The sequence below is a fragment of the Ammodytes marinus genome (assembly GCF_949987685.1).
Source record: "Ammodytes marinus genome assembly, chromosome: 23".
In the NCBI taxonomy this organism is placed as follows: domain Eukaryota; kingdom Metazoa; phylum Chordata; class Actinopteri; order Uranoscopiformes; family Ammodytidae; genus Ammodytes; species Ammodytes marinus.
Window position 1 is genome coordinate 10,633,147 of NC_137227.1, and position 17,309 is coordinate 10,650,455.

Below are 17,309 nucleotides of genomic sequence, written 5' to 3' on the forward strand. Positions count from 1 at the left end.
AAAGTATTCAGTGTGTATATTGCATCCATATTTAAGGCTCTTTTTTAATAGCTCATTGGTTTTTATAGTGAACACCAAACCAACTCTAATGTGTTCATTAACTCACTGTGGAGTTCCCACAACCCTTTATTTTCAAGAAAAACCCTTTTAATTTTTTTTAAGGCAAAAATCAGCTGTCTTTCTGTTTGTAAAAAATAAACTAATCTCTGACTGAAACACCATTTTTGCCTCATCTTGAATATATCTTATATTCATGCATTAGGCCTGTGTTGGACCACTACTCGCGAGGGGCTGTGAGGCAGCGCAATTATGGGAAATGTAGGACCGAGGAAATGCGCACGCAGTACAACTTTGAGTATACCCACTTCTCCAGGCACCACTACCTAGCTCTGATATCCAGCACTGACACCATACTTAACTGACAGTGTGTTTGACTTCATTCATAGCATATTTCATTTGCTTTCCGAATAATCTAAGGAATTTGGAAATTTAAGAGTCTTTCCTGTAAGTCAGCTGTTTTTTGTTTTTTTCCATAGACGCACTCTACCAAGGTACCATGAAAACAAGATTGCATAAACATTCTTAACCCTGCCTGCACACCTCTGGACAAAAGTTCATTAATAGGCACAATTTATGTTGTGCCTATTGATGAACTTTTGGATTGAAACCAGGCTCAACTTGTCCTTTATTTTGTACTTCCACATAGTTAAGTTAGAGTAGAAAGCCATTTTGGAATTCCATTTCATTAAACAACATATACACTTGAATGAACTTAAACTTTAGCCTTCTGGGGAAAAGGGTTGTTTCACACAGTTCGGCCATAATCAACAGAACACATTAAAAGATGAGAGGATCGGATTGGTTCAGAACACGTATGCTTAAAAAAAATTCTAGGGAAAATCACTGATACACTTACATTTGTGTTCTGGGTACATGTTGCAGTTTTCACTGTTTCACTGTTTTCCCATGTGCTACCACAGCCTACGTGCCACAGGACTCCCTTATTTTCAGTTGAAGCCTAAGCCTGCTGCTTTTGTGCCTAGTTAAGCACCACTGTGAAAAGTGACCATCTGTTTGGAGATTTTCCCTGGTCTCCAAGCATAGTACAGCCACAACATTTATGACAAATTTAAAAAAGTAAGCCAAGAATGTTATTGGGCAAACACTTCAAAACAACTGAAGCTGGAAGCAAACGTCAGTGGTTCAGCTAAAAGAAAATATTTATAGAAAGAGAAATAAAGTGGGATGAAAGGGGGATTAGATTGTATTAAACCATGTCACATTTAGTGTGACAGTAAATCAAGTAAATGTAATGGGTTTGTGAGGGATGTGATGAGCTCAGGGAGATGGCATTCACAACACATTCTACTGGAATGTATCTGACATATAGTTATCGCTGTACTGATGTCAAATATGGATTGGATTCCACAGATTACATTTGTTATCAGGCTGCACAGAAATACCAACAAGCCAAGGCTCAGACATTCCAAACCCATGATAAAACATGTTGACCTTGTGTTATCTCGCTCAAATTGGCAGGACATCAGCTTTAACATAAGGTTAAACAGACAGATGCTGTCGAGTTTTCCTGTTCCCAGAGCAACCGTTTCTCTCACAACCAAGTAAAACATAAAAATATATCTTGTGCTTTGAAAAAAAGCATACATTTCATTCTTATGCCATCAGTCGTAGAAATATGTCAAATGAACCTCAATGATTAGGTAGAATTTTTTTTCTGTGTCCGAGTTGATGAGTGACGGCCAGATTATTTTCGAACATTTCTAAAGATAGGAATGTGAATGGATTCCAAAATTAGATATTTCATGGAATCATTTTAATTCTTTACATGTTGCTTGCGCTGTAAACAATATCACCTACATTCTTTTTGGCTCTGATGTCACTAGAGATGATTTAGTCTTTCACCGATCCCTAACCATGATGAAACAGCAAGATTTGAAGGTCAAATATGTGGACAACTGTTCCCAAGTTTGGAAGTACCTGCAGCAAAGGCTGTTTTGGTACAGTCACACGGCTTAGAAGGCAGGCTACTTTATATTTTTGAAAGGAATTCTTATTGTTTCTAGAGTGTACAAAGTCCTTTAGTTATAGTTTTGTTTGCTAAATGTTGTACATGTGAGACCATAACACCGAACTATGATTCAACCAGACTAAGTAAAAAGGGCATAAGGAGACAAAAAGAAAAAAAAAAAAAAAAAACCTCTAGAGGTCCCAAAGAAACATGGGTACCAAAATACTAAAAGCCGTATTGCACCACTGTTGTTCAGTATTAATCGAGTGTGACTTAGACATTTCTGGTCTGGAAAACAAACTCAATATTGATGGTATTCGTGGGGGGAATTTTTACAATAGTATTCTACCCTGTCCTGTAACATTGCTGGGACACCATATAGATGTAAGTTTTAATAATAATTTTATATTTTTTCTATTGAAGCCATAGCTATTCCACTATGTAAATACATTTGGTGTCCGTATAGTATTGTTTTATCCATCTTAAAAATACGTAGTCATTACTGAAGAAAAGAAGAACGTCATTATAACGGGTGATTCCAAACTTCTCGGGCTTGCATGGGATTCACGTGGAAAGCTGGCGTACGGAAGAAACTCAGGAAGTGCTCAAGAAAAAAAATATTAGGATTCAAGGGAAAATGTAGTTAAGTGGCACTGTGTGAGCGTAAAGGTGTCAGCATGTGGCAATCTCTGAACTCTGTGGCTGACATAAAAAAAAATAAGCAATCCGACATTAAAGTGGAAGCCAAAAAGTGCATATCCTCACACAGCAGTGTTTGTGCCGAGCAGAAGACAGTCAGTGCGTTTACATGCAGACTCATAATCGGATAACTAAACGAATAAGACCTCAACAGGACTTTTAAACTGCATGTAAACACCTTTATCCGATCTACTTTGGACACAAATCGGCACAATAACGGACAAGAGAAGTCGGATAAGAACACCTAGATAACTCGTTCATTGTCGGCTTTCTCTCTGCATGTATACAGGGATCGGACATCGCATATCGGACTTCTCGTTCTGTGCTTGTGTGCCTGTGCGTGATATGCTACACCATGGGTTATTGACGGAAGAGAACCGGACGTGGCTCTAAAACCACTTGTTGAAAGCATGGTTGAAAGGGCTACAGCGCCACCTAGCATAGTGGAGACAGCCATGCATCGGACATTTATCCGATTTCTGAAAGGCCATGTAAACTCAGACAAGTGACACGATCCGTTCGAGTGTCTTGTTCGATATATGTGATAATCCAATCTAGTTGTGCCATGGAAACGCACCGACTGACACCACCCATGAGAAACTGAGTCGGGGAATCCCTGCAGGCGCAGTGAAGGCAGCGAGGGTTAATAATAAACTCCACAGCCCCTTTCAAAACACAGTTGCAACGTGCTTAAGAATAAAGGAAAACACATCGATGAAACAAACTAAAGGCCGTAAAAAAGTTTCACAATATGCGATGTACATAAATATCCCATTCATTCATCCAATAGTTTGCAACATATATGGCAAACTGCTGGTAGCACTGGAAGAAAGTAATTTCAATCCATCCTTTGGAAACCATGAATATCTGTAAAAAACATTTGTATGCACTGGAAAAATGTCACAAAGATGTGGAAACATATTTAATATAATATTTGACGAGATATTTTGTCTTGAACAAAGTGGTGACTAGTGGAGGATGGTATATATATATACACATATATATATATATATACATACATACATACATACATACATACACATTTTGGTATCTGTAACAAAACATAGGGCTTTCAATTTACGTCAGACTCGAATTAAGATTGTGCTGGACCATACACGCTTAGCATCATCCTGACTCCTTTCTGTCGTGAACCATCATTGGAACTTGACTTCCATTAACTCTTGCCCACACAGATCCTTTTTTCTTGGCTGACTTCTCTGCTGCTCTCTACCAGACTGAAATGCCCTGCAATTTCAGCTTAACCTTTTCCTTGCACTCCACCAGTCCATGTTTGTTCAACCTATTTGTGTCCTTTTTCAACCACCATTGCTTGCATTGCTCTGGAAAAGAAAAATCATTAACCTCTGTCCATTTCATTATTTTACTCTTTCCACATTATTGTGCTTTTATCTAAACTAAATCTTTCAAAAGGAGATGTTTCAATCGAAGAGCAGCATTTGACCTTAGTTCCAAAGAAAGCCAATAAGAGACAGCTTTTGAGCCCATGTTCTTGGATTACAGACTTTATAGGAGGACATTCCATCCAAGTAGAACTACTTTCCTACGTTGGATATCTATTTTCTGATCATGTTTATCGAAAGGGTCACCATTCATCAAACTTGCTGTCAACCTGTTGCACTCTCCCATTTCCTCTCTTTCGAGGACATTTGGAGATATACATTCTTAGACATGATTCATGACAAAATAATTCTAAAAAATACTAATTATTAAGAAAAAGGCCACATTTCCAATTTACAGCCTAACTGTTAACCCTGACATAGGAAGGTTGACGATTGCCCAGCTTAGATCCAAGCTGTGGTGCAGTGGCATGGCAACATCACATACTGCATTCTTTAGTAACAGTCAACATGTGGGAGTATCTTGTTCAAAACTGAGACAGAAAAAGGAGACAACCTGTTGCTTTAGCTAGGAAACAAACAGTTAGAAAGGTTCTTAAGAAATACAGTTTAAGGGACCTTTCACACCTACCTCTATTTGTCTGGACTTTTATCTGAACAGTGTGAAACCTTGACATTAACAGAGCTTGTGTTACTCAAACAGTTCAGACATGACACCTGAACATGTGTGGTTTATCATCACTGCAGACTAAGGAAACCATCAGAAACACACATTATTTGTATTATTGATATTCACATTTGGTATATCTTCCTGAAAAAGATAAAAATGAAAAGAAAAGATTAAATGTATCAATAATGTTGTCACCTCAAATAATTGACCTAACAGTTCAGCCTCAAATGCAACACTAAATGGATAATTCCCCCAACAAAGATCATTCGAAAAGTCACTTGATACCATCGTTCCATACAGATTTTTCAATCAAACATTTATTAAAAAAGCTGTGACCAGATCTATAATTTACAAAGGCTTTTGTTTCAGTCTAACAGGGGCTGTATTATCCCATCTCATATGGAACACTTGGAAGTTGAAACACCAACCTTGGATGGAAAAACTGTAGAAGATCAAAGTCACTTCAACATCCTTGTTAGAAACAAATTAAGAGATGAATGACAAACATGCTGACCTTCTCCTTCATGTTTACACAAATTAAACAAGATCCAAACAGCCGAGATAAAACTCCAGTGTGACATTCTTGAGGGGGTTATGGTCAGACTTTTTCTGGAACGACAAATCCACAATGTCTGCCCTTCTGCACCACCTAAACCTCCTGAGCCAGAATAAAAATTATCCATGGCTGCCCTTAAAAAACATGACTCGAATTAGCCACAGGGAATGACGCAATCCCTGATTTCATCCACCAAGCACCAGAGGGGAAAACATTGAGGTGAGGGAGGGCGAGAGAAAAACAAGATTTTTTGGGCCAAGAGTGTCTCTTGAGGGGATCAACCACTTTCGCATTTGTGCTCGCAGTTTTACCTCTGCTATTGGTGCACAGTGTGTGTGGGCTGTCCAAGCATTCGGGAAGCCATATTAAAAGTTTCACAGTTCGGATAGTGTCCCTCTGAGACATGAGACAACTGCATAAGTGATGTGGTTACCATTAAATACAGGATACACCCCCTGGTGCCCTTTCAACAACATAGTGTTGTAAGAAAAAAAAGCTCTGTTGACATCAACTATATATATATATATATATATTTTTTTTTTTAGATCAGCACAGTGTGCTTACAGCTTAAGATTTAATCATGTTCTTATATTATGATATAAGAAGCAAACACTGGTGGGTGCATGTTGTTTCAGGCCGCAGTACGACGATGCAAAACGTAGGCGAGTTTAAGTAAAACCTCTGAGATGTAAGTGAGCCTAATGACATTTTATATGGTTAATATCTAACAATCTCATGAAAAGATAATCCTTAACGGATCCTACAGGGTTGTGTGTATGTTGTCAATAGACACATATCGAAACCTTGGACGATTGCCGATACGCCTGCATTCAGCGCACGTATACAGGTATGTTTGTCTGTGTGCATTTCTTTTCACCTATGCGGAACTGACAGATTCAAAAGAACTCCTTTTCTATGTCAAGGGCAAATCCTGCAGATATAGAAAACTGCAATTGTTTTACATTGAATTCATTTGTAAAAAAACAAAGAAAAATCAGTAAGGTGTTTTGAAGGGGCATTTGACAAGTTCTGGGACCCCATCTCCTATAGGTTTCACACACAATCCGCATCTCTACAGAAAATAAGTAATTAACACAAAGACCTAAAGATCGGAGGTCAGTGTCATGAAGAATAATGACCTCCCACTTCACATTCACAAGTTGTGAAGAGGACAGAGATAAGAAAAGGGACAATGAGGGAAAGGGCACTATTTCAAAAAGCTTCAAAGGGACAGAAAGATGACCCCTGTGCTCTCACGGAGCAGACAGAGTGGGTTATTATGGCAAAGGCGAGCACCACTGGAAGATACTGTCTCCAGATTGGAGCACACAGTCTCCGTCTGACAGACAAAGAAGCCCTAATTAAAGCAGGCAGCCTGTCCCTCAAGTGGCCGTCCTACTTGGATAAATGAGGAATTAGAATAAAGCCCAGAGGGAATGCTCCAGTTTATCACCATGCTTCATAGAGATCAAAAGAGGCGACACCAATGTAAGAAAGGTTGGCCCAACCTTACCTACTGTAACCAATACAAATGATACACAAAAGGCAAATATAGCCACAAAAACACAATACAATTATCTCATCTGTAAGCAAGATTCAATGATACGTAAACTCCTTCAAAACCAGAGGAGAGCATTCCACTATTTTCTGGCACCATGGCCTAAGTACTGGAGATGCTTACTCTTGACTTTACACTCCACTGAAGATTAAGCCAGCAGAAACACATCATCTCCAAAAAGCAAATATCCAATCCTCATGCCACCATACCAAATACACTCCAACCCTGGGGCTAAACTCAGAGATGCTGTTCCTGAAAATCTTAAATAGCCAACGAGGTACAACCCTGGTTAAGTCCAATTTGGTAAAAAGCGATTGATTTGAAATATGTGTTCCAACTTCCAACCAAACTCAATCAGATCACAGAGACAAGTGGTACTTGCCTCCTGGACATGTCCATGTGGATGTATCCAACTGAGATATGTTCTGGGTAGCCTCAGGAGCCACTGGAGGGATTAGGCATTCCATATGGTGATATGGACTCATAATAACCTTTCAGAGTAATACCAATACTACTAAAAAGAAGGCTACAACTATTGATAAATTCTGACTTTCATTTGTTTTTTCCACTTGGGTTGTTGGAGAGAGGGCCTGATAACTAAGAAATGCATTGTCACGACTGCTTCAGTAATGTTATGCATAGGACGAATGAAATAAAAAATGTAACTTTGTCAGATAAGACTTGAAAGGTCAATTCACTTCACTGGATTCATCATGTTCCCACATAAATTAAAGCTTTTTAATAATTTTTTTAAATTTATTTCAGTTTTGCATTTTTCTGGGTAAAAGGATTCTCTCCAAGTTTCACTCTCCCATAATTATATGATTGTACTAATCGGCAGGCAGGCTAACATGAGAAAATAATGGTTAGAATCAAAAATTGGTCATATTGGCAAGTAGTTGTTCTGCATGTCTTTGTCTTTATTAAGTAGTTTCTCCACAAACTCAGATTTAGAGCTTGGGTGCCACAAACATAAATACTGTGTCAGTGGTTTAAGAGATATCCGACATTAGGACTACAATCTATCAATTTTCTTTGTGTATAAAAAAGGGAAAATGCCCCTCAGTTTTGAAATTGACTCAACTTTTCAAACAGCTTATTCTGTCTAACCAACAGTACAAAACCAAAATATATTTAAATGATAAAGCTCTGCCTAAAAGACAGATTGTTTTTGGCATAGTTTAATATAAATAGTATACCTTTCACATGTACACCATTACTTTTAATTCCATAATAGCAGTATCAGTACTCAAATCTACTTGTTCATAAGCCGATTCCAGCTGAAGCAAAGAGCCCCTTTTCTTACTATTCTTTTCCTGGCTGAATCAAATGATTGACTTCAGAGAGACAGACAATAGTCCACAGAAATTCATCTTGTGTTAAATTCCTCAAGAGAAAAGACAATGCAGCTTATCAGTATTGATGGGATGCATCCTGTGGGATTTGATCGAGTGGCTGATAGAAGACAAAACAACTTAGAACCCACCCATGCATTTCATCACCAAATAGGTCAATAGGCCAACCTGTCATCTGCTGCCTGACAACTGAGCATTAAATAAGAACTTTGACCATTTGCATCCCAAAACAGGTTGAAACAATACTGTGGCAACACATGGCAACTTGTCATCAACTGTTATAAGCTGAATCGTTAAAGAATAAGATCTTATTTACTGGAGTCAATGCTGTATGAAGCTTACCATCTGATGGATGCCATTCTACAGCATGCGTTTATCTTATACATATTTCATGCTGTCAATTTTCCCTGATGCGTTGTCCTCCATTCTGTTCCCCACACATCATTTTTTTCACTTATTCATCTCCTCCTCAGATTGAAATTAATGGGGAAAAACAGGCAGGCAGAGATTAAAACACCTTTAAGGACCGGGTAGTCCTCCACCATCACTGACGGTTGCTCTATAACATGGCAACCCGATTTCTGTTTTTCATTCTCCCTTGCGTCTTTCTAATGAGATATTTTTAGCCTGCCGCAAGCAGCTGTTCATCGGTTGCAAGAATGGGGACTCCGGGGTGAATTAGTGCAAATTTACAAAAACACACTTCTGTCATTGCACGCTGTTGAGCTCAACTGTTGCGCTTCAACTCCAAATATTACGCATCAAGGCTCCCTCTTGGGATGCATTGATCGTGGACTCAATATCCAGTTGAAAGCAGAAAGTAACAAAAGAGCCTTTGTCTGAGCTGTAATCTAAGCGATTCATTTTTCATCTTTCACAACATTCAGAAGTGCTTGGCATCTTATATAGGAAAAGGCCAATAATGCTCCGCTACCCTCGACACATGCATGGTTTTAAGATTAATATTCAGATTAGAGGGTAAAGTTAACCACACACCTACACAACAGAGTATAATCTCAGTAGTTGATCTACGTACATTCCGAGCAGAAAATGTCACGGTGGGATTTTTTAAAGAATGATTATTTTTTTATGTGGCATTTTTGCTTTAAATGGATAGTGGAAAATTCAGAGTTGACAGGAAATGTGGGGAGCGAGAGAGAGGGGGGGGGGGATGACCTGCAACAGAGGTCGCCAGCTGGAATGGAACCAGCAACATTACGAATGTGGCATGAGTGGTAACCACTCGGCTACCAATGTGCTCCATGAGTTAATGATGGTAGTATTAAGTGCCATCAGCTTGAAGTTTTTGACAGAAGCTATTAGAGTCAGTGGACACATTGTAGGCATCATATTGAGACTGACTGATTGATTTAAATGATGACGAAGCCACAAGAGCATTCTCTTTAGAGTCAGGCCTTGAGCTGGTGCCAGTTAGCTGCTCATCCATGACATGGGCCAAATGGGTCAACCAGGACCTGAGGGATAAGCTGGGGATACAATGACAAGACTCACTCAAATACCATTTAGAGTGTACACAAGGCTCTGCTTTGTGTTACATCTCCCTTTCCCTTTGTAACACACACACACACACACACACACACACACACTCTCTCTCGCTCCCTCCACATCTCCCTTGATCCATGATCTCTTTCAAGTCTGGTCTAAGCAGGATGCTGTGTAAATGGCGTGTTGAGCCCCTGACATTAGCTGCTAAGCCAACCTGTTGGTACGGGGCACACACAGACCAAGAGTATGCTCTCTGATGGATCACTTTATTTAGACACTCTCGTGCCTACATGTGCCTCTTTGTACAGGGACGGACTTAGGTACCGCTGGCCCAGTCTGGATATAAACCACGGGATTGAGGGTCATGATCCCTGTTGATGGGCTTACAGTGGACATAAGAAGCTGCATGTAATGCCAGAGTCTGGGTGAGCAAGTGTGCAAACATCTCATTCCTGCTGAATAAAGCTAGACAAAACAAATGACTTGAATTTCAAATTCAGCAACTTTTACTATTGTTCATTGTTTAGTTCAATGCGTCTGACCCGACAGATCCATAGAGGGCTGACGGCATCAAGCACTTGCACAATTAACAGCACTAACGCTGTAATATACTTCAACGCCTAGATTACCCCACAGACTATATTTAGCTCTCCATCTCTTTTGTTTCCATGGGAATGAGGAGTTCACCCTGAGCGGCTGGGGCCTCGGGTATTTTCCAGAAAAAAAAAAAAAAAAAAAACACACAACACACAACAGAATGGCAGGCTCCTGTAGCATAGCTGGCTTTTCCACAGCCTGGTGGGTTTGTCAAGTGATCATTTCCACTCTGCCGAGTCCAAGCATCACTAGGTCTGTGTTCCACCGCTGCCCTAGTTTTCCCTCCATACACGCGTGTGATGTCATACAAGACGGGCTTTCACTTCAATACATCTGGATAATGCTTCAATCAATGACAGGTTCTCTGCATGTCCTTGTATAAGGGCTTTTAATTAATTTGAAGGTAATACACTTTTTACAAATGTGTTACTTTCAACTTTAGATTATCATATTAATTAAAAAGGGGGCGTCAGATTGTAGAGAACGCTTGTTGTCAAAATCAGTGAATATATCCTCATGATCAGCTATCTATGTACTGTGTATGCAGAAAGAAAATGTGGTGTTAATACACAGCCTTAGCCCGAATTGTGAGGAAATATTCACTGATTCTGACAACAAGCGTTCTAAAAAGACGCTAACTCCACCTTTACTTGCTACTGGTAGAATAATTTAATAAATTACGTTTCGATGAACTGTTGTTCCAAATGTCTTGATAAAGAAGGTAACACGATCTACACTTCAGAATCTATTTGAAGTGGAGGCTGCACCCTAAGGAGTCACACCAAAGCTGCTCTCAATCCAAGTTGGGTCCTATCTACGTATCAATGGCCCACTTCCTGGTTCCCCCAGGTAGAGGGGTGACCTTGCACTGTGCTTTTCCTATCAATGCATCAGACGGTAAACTTCCAAGTGATGGCACGGATCCATAACTGCCCTAAAAACAGATGGGAGTGTGATTCTACTCGATCTGAATCTACCTATTCTGGAAGTGCAGATTTCCAAGATACATTCTGTGAAAATGTTTCCCAAATGGTGTGCTGAAATGTTTAGCTGTACAATATTCAGAACACGCAGCCTTTGGTGTGAAGCCAAGGTTTACAGACACTTAAAAAGCCTCTCCGATGGGACGGAGCTTCCTGTTTAGGTTCTCATCTGCGTTGGAAGTGACTCTGGGGTTTCCCTTCTGTGAACCTGACCTTTGGTTCAGCCTGTCTAACACTACACTGCACTGCTGGATCTGGCTGTCTGTTAACTTGAAAGCAGAATGTGCCTTCAGTGCTGTCTTTCCTACATCCCTTACACCACTGCTGTCATGTGAAGCCCCTGTGAGCCAGACTGTGGTGGAGGCTGTAACATGCCGTGATCTTTAGCGTTAAATAAACCAGATATCAGTCTGTTGGCCTGCATCTTCATTGACCGTGTTGTTGGGATTCTTTTAACCACGTTGTGGCTCGCCAGCTGCGCTGTGGCTATCTGGTTAGCATTTTTGGAGGAAGTGGCCAAAGAGCAGAGCAAGTCAGTTGTTTTCCCATTATTTATTTCATTTCAAGAATGAAAAAAAGTTCACTATGCAGTTTCAGGGGAGGGGGATTAGTTTACATTTGCAGAGCCTGCAGTTAGTTTACAAAACATTCACTCTACCTTTAGTTCTTAGTATTGAATAATTATATTATAAATCAACAAAAAAAATAACCAAATAAGAGACTATATTTTCGTAAACATAAATACATTCATATTGTTTTATTCATAGAGTTGTAGAGGGAGGGACAATATCAAATAAAACTTTATGGCAAATGTTTTCTTAACCCAAAGTCTGTGTTGATAGTTTTCATGAGCAATAATTCTCCATTATTACTTTCTCAATTAATCCTTGTTTTGTAACACATGCACAGTCTTTCTAGAGACAAGTTGACACCTTTTCAAGTGTGACATTTTGTCTGATCAGTCCTCATGAAGAGATATTCAATTCAAAAAGGTCTCAAGCCAACTTCATCTGGAAACTGCCGAGTTCTGCATTAGTCTCAGACTCCATTCAAATAGTTTTTACTGCAGCCTTGCCTCACACTAAGGTAATTGCTTATATCTGGTTACAAGCTAAATCTCTACAACAACCGCAAGAAGCAGATGATCAGATACTTTGTACGACAGTCGCTGATCTAAAACACTTCATTTGAAATGCTGCTAAAAACCCATCCTTAAACTAGAAAAGTGTGTCACTAGAGTTAAGAGTCAGCCAAAGTTGAATCGAGTTTGGCCTGTAAACTGATGAATGTTTCCAAATGGAGAGTGTGGCTAATCATTTGACGGTATGTCTTGGTTTTCTCTTTAAAAACCCCACTGGACTGTGTTCTCATATCTCAGCATTAGAACAATATATATAAAATGAAATCAACGATGATCCTTTGATTCTACCTCTGTGGACTGAGAAAGTCCAACTAGATAAACCCAAAACTATGTCACCCCTTTTCCTTCTTTTAAAGTTGGCGTTTAGATTGTACAAACACCAGAGCAAAAGAGTTCACACACACACACACACACTTCCATTTCACCCTTGTTTCCTCCCTCAGGTGAGAGAGGCTCTGTCTCAGTGAGGGCATTGGGCCAAAGCAATCCGAGTATGGAATCAATCATGGACTCCCCTTCTATAAACATCAGCCCACTTCACTTTCATCGCTCATGTTCTCCCCTCACCTCTGGGGCTGCAGCAGAAATACATGCCCTGCGTTCCAAATCATGCTCTTTTTGTTCTATTCTACATACGTAAGCATGCAGTAGGCACACAATTGGGACACACTTTTACTTATTTATTTTGTGCGTGCGTGCGTACACCATGGACCTATTATAAGAGTTACGTTAACGAGCGTAGTTTGCATGGCGAACGAACGCGTATGTGTGTGCGAGCGACTACAAGACGGTGGGCGCACGTGGACAATAACGTCACGGTTAACCGTGTACACAAAAAAAATTCCGTCGTGTACACGGTTAGACAATTTTGTAAACGTTCACCCCCTACTATGAACACTGAATACATATTGCACTCTCTAAACCATCGACAAGAAACATTAACTAACACAAAAACACTAAAAACATCAAATGTAAAGCAAAGATGTATAGCACCCATTCCATTTGGACTAGTACCAACCATTATTTCTTTTTTTAAAGCTTCTTAGTTTAAAACATAATTGTAAATGTTGGGTTTCAAGAAGGAATACTGGTTAATATAAATTACAACATCTATTGTAACATTTCATCTAAGCAAATACGAGAACATTCAATGTGACTAGGGGAATATGAGTGAGAGAATGTGGTCAACATTTAGAAATGAGATTGCATAGATATATGAATCAATAATAGCACAATTTTTTTTTACGATTACTTGTGCTGCCCTAGACAAGTGTGACACCATATTGGAGGACTGGCTATGAAGTCTATGACTACATATTGTATCACTGAGCCGTTGAGAAAAGCAAAATAGAAGATGTTGACTTTTCGTTTCGTTGTTTGCCACTTCTTTAAAACCACATGTAGTTCTCCATTTTGCTTTTCTTGGTGCAGCTGTGAGGAAACCCCCCAGCTTCCCCTAAGACACACTACAGTAAATCTGCTGCTGCTGGCTATTCTCTCAGCATGCCCGTTTGTGCGCCTTGACAAGCCTGTATCTGTCTATTGTGTGCTCCCGTTGCCAACCCATTAGAGTGTTGTATTGGGATCAATCAGCGGCACAAGACCCAGAGCCTAGGAGCCTGGGACCATGCTGCACAGATAACGAATGGACAGAATACAACGAATAAAAAGAAATGCATGCTGCCTTCGCTTCCTGGACAAACACTCCCAATACAGAAGCGAGAGGAGAGAGAACATTAGAGAAAGTGCTTGCTCCTGTTTGAATGTGTAAGACGGCACTGTGAGTCATGTACAGCTCATCAGGAATCAAAGGCTGTGGTTGATATCAGAGAATGAGTCACAAAAGGAGCTGTTGGCTTCCAATGTGCTGGTGCCACTTTGATGAGTGACAGTTACCACAATAGACTGGTGCAAAAGTGCATTTAAGGCTTGTGGGGGTAACGTGGTTAGCATGGCTGTGGCATGTGAAACCTGGCCCCCTTATTACAGACAAACATGACTGGGAGAAGAAGGGTGATGTCGTGAGAAAGTGTACAAAAGAAAAGAGGATCGTTTAGTGGGGGGGCATGACTTAAAACACGTTTAAAGCTAATTTTGGAGCCAGGCTTCCATCTAATAGTGAAGCAAATCTCATGAAAGTTTGCGAAAAAGGGAGATATGCGAGTAAGGTGTGTTTCCATCAAGACGTTAGTGTAGTTTATCTGCACAAGTTCATGGTTAAAAGTAGAATAAGTAGATCGTACAAACAGGAAGAGCTGTTATCGGTTTCAATAGAGCAAGTTGTTATTAAAGTAAGTTTTCACCATATTTATATTCATTGCTATCTGGAGACATTATGATGCACACAGCAGCAATACTTTCAAAAGTCAAAAACCACCTCAAGCAAGGTTAAACATGTGATTGCGTTTTTTTTTTTTTTTTTTTTTTTTTAATAGTGGCATTTCCGCAGAGCAACTGTCCCAGAGTAACACGACTCGCCACGTTTCTCTAACCCAGCACAGCAAGTGGACACAGCAGAATACATGTAGTAGAGCAACAGCTTGTTCTGAGGACAAACCCCACTACAGGACATGTACTCACCCCTGGCAGAAAGCTTCTTGGTATTGATTATTTTGGCGGCATATTCCTGCCCCGTGGAGAGCTTCATGCACCGCTTCACCACGGAGAAAGCCCCCCTAAAAAAGGAGAGATCGGGATCAGTCACTATACTGTACTAGCAAAATTGTGAAGTAAATTAAATTAACTCAAATAATGACATTCAATTGGATTACAAGATCCATTTGAAACATTGTCTCTGCTCAAAGTCACTTGAAATCATTGTTTTAATGTTGACACTTCTGAAGTCTGTTGAAGTCTGTGTCATTCAGTACTTTGATTGTCTTCCCAAGGACCAAAGACCTGCAGGTTGGGTTGATTAGTGACCAGATTGTCCACTGGTGGGAATGGTTGTCCATCTCTATGAGTAAGCAGCAGCACTGTTATTGATTATATTTGATCAGATCCAGCCTTATTCCATGCATGTGGTCAACATAACAGATTCCAACATTCACTAAAACACATTGATCCGCTCTTTTTATTTATTTCTTATTTATATAACAGGCCTGGAAATGAATATATCATTTGTTAAAATGACTGACAAACACTTAACTGCTTGCTTATTTGTCCTAGTAAAGAACATAAAGTTAGAAATAGAAAAATCTTCCTTCTGAAGGCTCTACATCAAGCTTATTTCAAACTTATACTACCTTCTAAAAGGTTTATTTTAAATTAAGTGCTCATTCTGAAAATGCAGCTGAAATACTAACATATTAGGCTACATAACTATGTGTATCATTCCATTACAAGAGTTATCCTCAGTGGTATTTGAATATATCCCCGGGGTCTTTAGCTCTATAATTTGGTTTTCAACGTTCCAAACGTGTTTTTCATTCCTGAGACCGACTGAGGCAAATGCACCTAATGATGCAGTAGGTGGCGTTTAGTCAATGTGATAAATGGTTGATGTTGACAGGTCACTATGCTTAATACTAGCCTGCTTTTTTCCCTAATATGATCGACTATCTGATGAGTTTGTGATTGAAAAATTGTTATACATTTGAATGTGCTCTTGTCTTGTGTGTGTCCGTGTGAAACACCAATGAGGAATTTTAACCTTTCGAGAAAAAAAAAGGGGGAAAAGGGCGTGAACTTGAAGAAATGGTAGCCAAAATACTGAGACAAATTAAGCTTCTTCTATAGCCTACATAGGCTATTGCTGCCATCATTAGTCTAGCTTCAATTAACTCCAGCTGAGTGAGAGCGACACAGGTGAAAAGTGTCCCGCTGATAAAGCGCTCGCTAATGACACCACATTCCAACCAATCTTCTGCTTGTTTTTACTCGCCTGGCACGCCGCCAGAGATTCACGCCCGTTGAAGCTTGATTTAAGATCCCTGGCAAATTAACATGTGCATTTCAAGGAATTCGGCTGTGTCCCCTTTGTATACATTTTAACTTTTTAATTGTGCAAAAGGGATTAAAAAGACATTCCCTCTCCCTAGCAAATAGGCTACGCCACTGGGCGTTAACGAGCTGTGAAAAGTTGTGATAAACACGAGCTTGCGAAGCATTAGCCTACACATAAAAACTGGGGGTTGAATAAAGAGTTTCAAAATATAGGCATGTTTATACTCGCGCTCTTCGTTAATAACTAAAGTAAAAGTTTATCGGGATATTTTTTTAAATGGGGGAGCTCGCGAGACGCAGCCCAAACGCGCTGAGTGAAAGTGCCAAGGTAATAAGGACAGGTAGGCGGAGGTGTCTCGCGCCGACATTTACAAAGCGCGTGGCAGTTAAGCAACTCCCTTCCACTGTACATTTCAAATAAAAATGTGTAAAACGAAGACAACTTACTTTCCCAGCTCCTCATACATCTGGAACTCATCGGTAAACCTGGTGCAGGTGGGTGCAGCCATGTTTAAAAGGTGTGCGGAGGAAACCAACTCGGGAAAACTGAAAGCAACCTCAGCAATACTCTCCACAAATCCTCTCCCTCTTGTCTGTGTCCCGAAGTGCCACTTGTCGCCTTCCGGAGAGGACTGAATAAGAAAGGGAACTTGTTGAGTGAGGGTTTCAGGTTGCGGTAGGATAAAAGCTTGGCGTCCAGATACCGGGTTTACTCCTGGAGTTGACTAGGGTACGTCGCGACCTGCTGTTGTGCGTTGGTCTCAAATACACTGACACTTGGATCAGTTGACCGAAGTAAAGGCAGATTGAACGTACAACACATATCCGGTGGGGAAGTTTCAAAATAAAACTCCAATTAACACGCATTTAATTGTCTTGCTCTTATTGTCAGTGTTGGGCAAGTTACTTCAA

The 17,309-nt window shown here is 40.0% G+C and overlaps 1 protein-coding gene across 3 annotated transcripts in view; it reads right to left on the reverse strand.

The window, feature by feature from the left end:
* Positions 1–17,149, reverse strand: part of camk2d1 (calcium/calmodulin-dependent protein kinase (CaM kinase) II delta 1) — a 73,834-nt gene extending 56,685 nt beyond the window's left edge. For all 3 annotated transcript variants that reach the window (XM_080052226.1, XM_080052228.1, XM_080052227.1), the window contains exons 1-2: positions 16,845–17,149; positions 15,033–15,127 (exon numbers count right to left, since the gene is read on the reverse strand). In XM_080052226.1, the coding sequence (XP_079908352.1) occupies positions 15,033–15,127; positions 16,845–16,906 (157 nt within the window). In that variant the 5' untranslated portion in view covers positions 16,907–17,149. The remainder of the gene's footprint in view (positions 1–15,032; positions 15,128–16,844) is intronic.
* Between the last annotated feature and the right edge of the window lie 160 nt (positions 17,150–17,309).